At 36.8% G+C, this 8874-nt stretch overlaps 2 protein-coding genes across 3 annotated transcripts in view; one reads left to right on the plus strand and one right to left on the minus strand.

Annotated features, from left to right (window-relative positions):
• Positions 1–1207, plus strand: part of LOC107754613 (voltage-dependent calcium channel subunit alpha-2/delta-2-like) — a gene marked incomplete at its 5' end in the record, with an annotated part of 7917 nt that extends 6710 nt beyond the window's left edge. Inside the window, one exon of the mRNA XM_016571126.1 lies at positions 1106–1207. Coding sequence (XP_016426612.1) covers positions 1106–1207 — 102 coding nt within the window. The remainder of the gene's footprint in view (positions 1–1105) is intronic.
• A 3182-nt stretch (positions 1208–4389) lies between these two features.
• On the minus strand, positions 4390–6253 carry LOC107754616 (myosin heavy chain, fast skeletal muscle-like). 2 transcript variants are annotated; one of them, XR_001641605.1, is made up of 7 exons: positions 6151–6253; positions 6027–6090; positions 5841–5939; positions 5433–5537; positions 5163–5275; positions 4808–4839; positions 4390–4485 (listed from the first exon to the last, which is right to left on the minus strand). XR_001641605.1 is itself a non-coding variant. In XM_016571128.1 (4 exons), the coding sequence occupies exons 1-4, from the start codon at positions 6181–6183 to the stop codon at positions 5458–5460; spliced, it is 276 nt and encodes a 91-aa protein (XP_016426614.1). In that variant the 5' UTR covers positions 6184–6253; the 3' UTR covers positions 5430–5457. The 2 variants fall into 2 exon arrangements, 1 of the variants encoding a protein (XP_016426614.1); XM_016571128.1 differs by lacking the exons at positions 4390–4485; positions 4808–4839; positions 5163–5275 and having other exon boundaries at positions 5430–5537.
• Between the last annotated feature and the right edge of the window lie 2621 nt (positions 6254–8874).

Genomic DNA, 8874 nt, shown 5'->3' on the forward strand with positions numbered 1-8874 from the left:
TATGTTGTTCTGTGTCAGCCGCACCACACGGATACGATGTTTTCGTTCAAATCAAAGCACAAACAACGTAGAAAATGTATCCGCGTATCAAAACACCCTAGAAACCACATAGCAACCACCTGGCAACCACCAAGAACATTGTAGCAACTCCATAGTGATTCCCTAAGCAACTACCAAAAACTCTTAAGCATCCAAAACACCCTAGCAACTGCATGGAGACATCCTAGCAAATACCAAGAACACTTTAACAACCACATAGCAACATCCTGGCAACCACCTAAAAGACACATAGCAACTGCGTAGTGATGCCAAGCAAAAGCCAAGAATTCACAAGCAACCACATCTGTGTAACCACCCAAAACACCCTAGCAACTTCATGCAAACATCCTAGCAACTACCAAAAACACTTAAACAACCACGTCCTGGCAACCACCTAAAACAACCTAGCAAGAGCATAGTGATGTCCTAAGCAACAACCAAGAACTCCCAAGGAACCACATCTGGGTAACCAACCTAAACACCCTAATAACTTAATGCAGACATCCTACCAACCACCAAGAACACTCAAACAACCACATAGTGACATCCTGGCAACCACGTAGAACACCCTAACAACCCCATAGTAATGCCCTAAGCAACTACCAAGAAAACTCAAAGAACCACATCTGGTTCCACCCAAAACACCCTAGAAATTGCGTATGAATGACCTGTCAGCTACCTGAAATAACCTAGAAACTGCATAGCAACATCCTGGCAACCACCTAGAACACCCTAGTAACCGCAAAGTGACTCCCTAATGGTGGTCACACACCGGATGAGAAGTGTACACTCATATAAAACAATGTGTTCGAATTTTAAAGATGTGGCGCAACGCGGCGCTGCGCTTCTCTTCATTCAAGTGACCGTTTTAAGCAACTGTCAGGAACTCTCAACTATCACATAGCAACATCCTGGCAACCACTCACAACACCCAAATAGCAATTGGAACACCTTAAAACTGCATAGCAACACCCTAGCAACCAGCGTCAAACAACTTGCTTTGCTGATGGTGAGTCTGTGGTCAGCGTTAACCTAAACGTTCTCTGTTTGTCTGTGTTTCTGGCAGGAGAATGCGTCAGAGTGTGGCAGCGCTCACTCTTTACACTGTCCGATGCGAGTTCTGCTCTGGATTCAGTTGTTGTGGCTTTACCTCATTCTACGATCTTAATCCAGGTCCCACTGCCTTCAGTGTTCCTGTCCCTCATCCGTACGCCACTCCCGGTGTGTGCCGTTACAGCAGAGCATGATGGGGAAACGTGGAACATTGTGCAGATCCAAAAAAAAAAAAAACTGTCTTAAATCATTTCACCTTTATATTCAGAAAACGTACACAAAAAAAACGTACAGTCTTTCTGCTGCCGTAAAGTATTTTTGCTTGCCAAAAACAGGAAAGGACCTGGTTTGTTTCGAAATACTGAAACGCGACTCACGTTTTGACGGTTATTATCACAATCTCGCATTGTGTGTTTATTTGAGTCTTGCTTCGTTCTCAATTTAGTGCCAAACCCTGACATACGTGGATGCTCAAATGCAGCTTTCATTGAAATATCGTTTTTTTTTTAAGCTTCCTTGCCAAGAGAGAATGCCGTATTAATGCAAACTGCTTCGTTTAGAAAAGAAGATTTAGATTTAGTTTTGTGTTCATTTAGAGCCTTTGTCGAATGTTTAAGGGCATATATTGTGTCTAAAAACTGCTGCCTGGTTTGTTACCCAACAGTGCCTTGGCGCACTTGTCCGAATGGACCAACAATAGCACTGGACGTGGATTCGACTGACCCTGAATAAATGCTGGAGAAAGACACGGTATTGAATGTTTACAGTATACAGCAGGGATCCTCAAATCTGGCCCACGAGATCCACTTTCCTGCAGAGTTTAGCTCTAACCCTGATCAAACACACCTGAGCATGCTAATCAATGTCTTCAGGATCATTAGAAAATCACAGGTAGGTGAGTTTGATCAGGGTTGGAGCTAAACTCTGCAGCGCATTGGCCCTCCAGGGCAAGATTTGAGGAACCCTGGTATACAGTATGAGGGTGAATGTCATGAAACCTGGCAAAAGTTCATATTTCACCCCAAAATCAAAAGATATGAATAGGAAGTGGCACATAAATAAGTTGAAGCACAATTTTAGGATCATTAAGATTTTAAAAGCACATTTTCCCTCCAAATCTCATTACCATAATGTGAAAAAAAAAACTTTTTCTCATTATTGTAATGTGGGAATAAAAATATTTTTACAATATGGTAGCATTTGTTATACTGCCTTAATTTATGATTATTCAAATAGTAAAAAAAAAACATTAAAATAATGTCACAATGCAAAAAATATGCGCGATATTCCTACAAATACCCTTTTTCGTGAGTTTTTGGGTATTTTTCTGTTGATTTTGGGGTGTTTCTCGTGATACATCTTTTGACGTTCAGTATGGGTTTATTATGCATATTCTACTAATTCTGTCACTCAAATGGTTTTAACTTTTTTCTGATGTAAATATGGTTATTCCACACTGACTTGATCTAGTTCAGTGTGTTTTAATGAAATGGAATGCAAGCCGATGTCTCGATGTCCCGCTGCATGCTGGGAAAAATGATAACCGCTATTAAACTTCAGGAGTTTAGGACATTTACTAGAAGGACAGTCGACCCTTTGAGCCACTGAACGGACCAACTTTATCTTCTTGATGAGTCCGTAGATGTTAACCAAGGATCGATATGTATTTATTTTGATTTAATTTAAAAGACACGTGTGTATATTGCTTGCGATATGTATCAGGTGTGAATTTTGAGACGCTTTCATGCTTTTATTGAAATGTTTTGGATTTTATCGCATATGTTTTGTTGCTTTTCAGTAGGGCTGGACAATAATTCAATATCAATATGTATCGCGATATAATTTTTTTCAATAACGGTGATATGATTTTTAAACACATTTCCGATCTTTCGATATACATTACCAGTGTTTCCCATAACATACATTGATTTATTTGTGGCGTTTGACTTCGTTGAATAAACATGAGCACTGCACGTTTCAAAATCAAAAAATGTCGCGGGTGTTTTATATAAATGTATCTGTGAAGGGAACCGACTGTCTTCAGAAAAGTTTCAATGACATTTTCATTTTATCTGATAAAGTAGCATTCATGAGCAGAGCTGCTTTGATTACAGCCATTACTGGAGAAACCGCTAGTTCTATCACTCTAAAAGCGCCTCCTGCTAGCAGAGCGTCTTAAGGGAACCGACTGTCTTCAGAATAGTTTAGATGGCATTTTCATTTGATCTGATAAAGTAGCATTCATGAGCGGAGCTGCTTTGTTTACAGCCATTACTGGAGAAACCGTTAGTTCCACCGCTCTCACAGCGCCTCCTGCTGGCGGAGAATCAGTTTGCATTTTCAATAATAAACACATTTCCAGCAACATGCTTTTGTTGTTGCTCTATTTGTTTGTTTTCTGAAGCAACTCGGAGCATGTTTCATACTCGTTATCCTGGTTAATGCACGTTTCAATCTATAAGAATAATCAGCCTACACTACCAGTCAAAGGTTTTTGAACTGCAAGATTTTTAATGTTTCTTAAAGAATTCTCTTCTGCTCACCAAGCCAGTAATTATAACATTTTAAAGGTCCATTTAGACAAAAAAATTTATTACTTGGTGGTATTTCATCTTTTAATGTGGCCACACTTCCAAAACAATTGAACCTCCAAATGAATGGGTCGAGATTCTTCTAAATTGAACTGAAAGGGTTTCGTTTGACGTATTTTGTATCGTAATGGCTTGAGCAATACTTTGAATTATGTCAACTATGCTGAAATGCAAGTGAGCGCTACTGAATTAGTGTAAAGAGTGCATGAAATCAGTATTGAGCCGCTTTCTTTGGATGACTTTGATTCAGGCTTATCTTTGAATATCGGCTTAATGTTTGTATGTGAGCTATGAGCGTTCTAACAGTATTATTTCATGCCAATTAGAGTATTTATACTATTGTCTTTATGTAAAAATGTCTCTGTGTTACAATGAATTTAATGATGTGAATAGGAATGTTTTCATTCTTTTTTTGTGCGTTTGTTTTTTTTTTGTATTTTGTTCTGCAGATGTTTGTTAACTATGTGAAAGGGTTTTTCCTCCCTTTCTGCGGTCTTCCATATCACTTCATTTTGTACAGATGGCACAAATCTATCAAGAAAGGCTAACTTTGTATCATATTGTGTCAATACACTTCTGGGAGATGTTTATAAGAGAATTGGTGAGATAAAGACATTCATATTTTTCACGTCAACTTGGTATGGATTTTAATTTTTTATTCCAAAAATATATACAGGTATTTGATAATGAAAGAGAACAGCAGGTTTTTATTACAGCAGTAAAACAGCTGCAAGTAATCATATTTTATGATTACTTCCTGTGGTGATCTAGGCTTGAGGATATACTCGGCTGTTTCCTTGCCCTGTAAAAAAAAAAAATTTTTTTTTAAGAAAGAAACATTTTAGTTAATATTTTTTCATACTTTTTATTTGTTTATAAAAGCATATATATATATATATAAATTTTTTTTTTTTTTTTTTTTTTTTTCTACAGTGCCGTGAAAAGGTTTTTGCCCCCTTCCTGTTTTTATTTTTTGCATATTTGTCACACTTAAAAGATTCAGATCATCAAACAAATGTTAATATTACACAAAGATAATACAAATAATAATAGATAATACTACAAAATGCAGTTTTTAAATGATTATTTTATTTATTAAGGGAAAAAAAGCTGTCCAAACCTACCTGGCCCTATGTGAAGAATGTATTGCCCTCTCCTGTTAAATCATGAAAGAACTGATTAACATCATTATTTTAGAAAGCTGAGTTAAATTTCACTAGCCACACCCAGGCCTGATTACTGGCAGACCTGTTGAATCAAGAAATCACTTAAATAGAACCTGTCTGACAAAGTGAAGCATGCTTAAAGAGCAACCATGGCCTATGAGGTAGGCAATTTTATTGGCCACTAAGAAAAAAGTTTTCCAGATTGATTGGCATGGTAATTATGTAAGAAGAGCTGAAGTAAATTACAGTACACTTATCTCAGTGACAGTGCAGATCTTCCATTAATTTACATGGAGAATCTCAATAGCCTTACCTTCAGTGCCATCAAGTTCAGCTTGCTCCTCTCTCTGCTTCTGCTTGAATTTCATGTTTCCATGATGCATCACAGCACCTGTCAGCTTGTAGATGCTTATTTTCTCTTCAGCGCTGAAGCCCAGAATATCAGTAGCCGTATTTTTTATACCAACAAAACAAATGCACATTATAGAAGCATCTGTATTATCTTCTGCAGTGTTCTTTTAAATGGATTTTTGCTCATAATCGATGAATTAAATAAAGAATAGTTATGCAGTTGTCCACTTACATCTGTGGCAATGAACTCCTCTACGTCATTGATACTCTTGACAGTGGTTCCCCGCTGGCTGATCGTTTGGATAGTTATAAGGATTGGTGGTGATAAGCAGGGCCTCTGTAAAACATCAAATTGACTGTTAATCGCTTTCCAAGACAGGATAGTACTGTCTTCTGTGTTCTAAGCTTTGAGGCCACCAACTAGCAATACCAAATAACAAAAACTGTGTTTTCGGTTGCATTATATAAGCTTATACGTTATTTCTTAAATGGACCATCAATTGGTTGTGACGTGCCTGAAGCTTATTAATTTTTCAAAGTGTCTTGTAGTTTTTAAATCTGTTTTTATTCAGACTGTAACTTAACTGCTCAACAGACATTTCACTGGGTTTTTACACCAAAAAAAAAGTAGATTTCTCACCAAGCAGCTCTGGCTTTTGTACGGTCATTAGCTGGTCAGAAGATATATAGCTGGTCTCAGCAGACAACCGGAATGTTACTCTTGACTTTTCCAGCACATCTTTGATATAAAATCACAAAATGACTTTGAATATGAAGCCCTTTGAAGGGCTTATGAATATATTTGTCTAGAAACAACATGACTCACAAGTTTCAATATCAGCTGAAGCCAGTTTTCCAGTGGATCCGAAGTGAATCCTAATGAGTTTACCCTAAGGAGATAGAAATGATTCAGTATGTATAACAAAATGCAAAAATGTATTTACTCTGACCTCACTGAGTTGCAAAACGAGATGAGTTGTCATTCCTCACAGTCTTGGCATTACCATAAGCCTCCAGCAGAGCGTTGGCAGCAATGAGTTGATCCTCTAGCGACCCCTGGTGGGCATACAAGCAAGTTATTTCACGTAAAGTAGTTCTTTACACTTGGAATGTTTCTTTGTCATTTGACCGTAGCCTTGCCACCTTCTTTACTAACGAGATGATGTATAAATCTCAATTTCACAAAATTGACCCTTATGACTGGTTTTGTGGTCCAGTCCAGGATCACATTATTTATTTATTTATTTATTTATTTTTACCTTGAAGGAACATCCTGTACCCTCATATATTATGAAAAGTAATTGTGTGAATAAAAATAGCAATAATTATATTAAATCAAGGTCACGTCAGGAGCCGCTGACGCCACAGGCTGTAGCATCGCGAGATGTCTGTAAGTAACGCGAGAGTGTGGAGCGGGAGCCGGAAGTGGAGTGAAGATGGAGGGTGTCGGTTTATGTTGATTTGATCCTATAGCGACCCCTGTTGGGCATACAAGCAAGTTATTTCACGTAAAGTAGTTCTTTGCACTTGGAACGTTTCTTTGTCATTTGACCGTAGCCTTGCCACCTTCTTTACTAACAAGATGATGTATATTTTGGTCAATTTCACAAAATTGACCCTTATGACTGGTTTTGTGGTCCAGTCCAGGGTCACATTATTTATTTATTTATTTATTTTTACCTTGAAGGAACATCCTGTACCCTCATATATTATGAAAAGTAATTGTGTGAATAAAAATAGCAATAATTATATTAAATCAAGGTCACGTCAGGAGCCGCTGACGCCACAGGCTGTAGCATCGCGAGATGTCTGTAAGTAACGCGAGAGTGTGGAGCGGGAGCCGGAAGTGGAGTGAAGATGGAGGGTGTCGGTTTATAGTAGTTCTTTACACTTGGAATGTTTCTTTGTCATTTGACCGTAGCCTTGCCACCTTCTTTACTAACGAGATGATGTATAAATCTCAATTTCACAAAATTGACCCTTATGACTGGTTTTGTGGTCCAGTCCAGGATCACATTATTTATTTATTTATTTATTTATTTTTACCTTGAAGGAACATCCTGTACCCTCATATATTATGAAAAGTAATTGTTTGAATAAAAAAATAGCGATAATTATATTAAATCAAGGTCACGTCAGGAGCCGCTGACGCCACAGGCTGTAGCATCGCGAGATGTCTGTAAGTAACGCGAGAGTGTGGAGCGGGAGCCGGAAGTGGAGTGAAGATGGAGGGTGTCGGTTTATGTGCTAACAACAAACAGAAACAGAACCAAATGTTGCCGAATAAAATGCGCGGCGAGTTCACCAGAAACCAGAGGAAGGACTCTGAGGTAAGAGTCAGACGAAGCTGTTTAAGACTCTTTTGATTGTATATATGCAGTTTTGCAGTCTGTTTTGACATAAGTGTTAGCATAAACATCAGCAACGTTCAAAGATTAAAATTAATAAATTATTTATACAGCGCTGATTAAATAAACTGTAGCTCAAAATATGAAAAGAGCATCGTTATTGAAAGATTTTATTGTAATTGTTCATGAGAAGTGTTTAGTAACAACTCATTAAACAACAGTTACTTTTAAATATTCTTTAAAATCTCTCTTATTATCTTATCATTAGTGAACAAATACATTAATCAATAACACACAGAATGATTGATTCATGTAATTAACATCGCCCATTAATGATTCGTTGTGATTCATCTCTTCTCTGGCTTTTTCATTCTGATTGGTTATTTAATCCTAGATAACGACTGACTGACTGTACGATGAACATAAACATATTTGTCATAATATTAACATATTTAAACACTAGCGTCTGTCTGTAGTAAAAAGACTACTTATTGTGGATCTAACATACTTTAAAAGAATATATTCAAGTGCAGATTGAATGTCGTGCTTTCAGTCTTTTAATTGCATGATATTTGCAATTACATGAAATTGTATTAGAGATTAAATTGAAAATAAATGCACTTCTGTTATATGAACAGTGCCTTTTTGACCAACTTTAATACAGCTTCATATGTATTTACATAATTCGATTTTCTTTGAAATATGGCCAAATGTCCTGTCAAGCCTTTTTGGTAAACTAAAAATATACTTTAATGTAATTTCAATCTAAACCTGTATATCATGTATTTAAGTATTATTAATAACACATTTGTAAAGTATAGCCATAGGTTATTAATGCAATAATTTAAAAGGTACTTAAAAGTAAAGAGTTTAATTTGACATTATTACAAAGTTTACTTTTTAAAACTACTTAAGTGTGTTAAAAAACATAGTTATAAAAGTGTACTCTCCTTAAGTACTTTTTATTTCCTTAATATGTCAATTGCTCATATGGGGCCAGATTTACTAAACTGGGCAAATTAGCGTTAAAGCGCAATTCCATAAAAGCGCCGATGAGGGGAAAATTCTGTGGGTGATTTACTGACAATGGGCACATTAAAGAACAGACAGCCAGATCATTTCCATAATGAGAAGAGCAATCTACCAAGAGCAGCGCAAATTAGGCTACCGCCTGCTTTAAAGGTGCCGTATGTAAGTTTTTGACTCTACTAAAGCATATAAATACCATAATGTTTGCAGATATTTAAGAAACATGCTAAGTTAACATACTTGTTTATCTGAAAACCAATGCTACAGTCAGTTATTCTCCTTTGAAAATGTGCGTTC

The sequence above is a fragment of the Sinocyclocheilus rhinocerous genome, unplaced genomic scaffold (assembly GCF_001515625.1).
Source record: "Sinocyclocheilus rhinocerous isolate Xijiao unplaced genomic scaffold, SAMN03320098_v1.1 scaffold3915, whole genome shotgun sequence".
Classification (NCBI taxonomy): Eukaryota; Metazoa; Chordata; class Actinopteri; order Cypriniformes; family Cyprinidae; genus Sinocyclocheilus; species Sinocyclocheilus rhinocerous.

What these genes read in the sequence shown, in the direction of transcription:
- LOC107754616 (XM_016571128.1), bottom strand. Translation starts at nt 6,183, where the DNA reads ATGACAACTCATCTCGTTTTGCAACTCAGTGAG. An exon ending in TTCAGCTGATATTGAAACTT is followed by an intron (nt 5,940 to 6,026) that starts GTGAGTCATGTT and finishes TTTATATCAAAG; the next exon opens with ATGTGCTGGAAAAGTCAAGA. An exon ending in ACAAAAGCCAGAGCTGCTTG is followed by an intron (nt 5,538 to 5,840) that starts GTGAGAAATCTA and finishes GATGTTTTACAG; the next exon opens with AGGCCCTGCTTATCACCACC.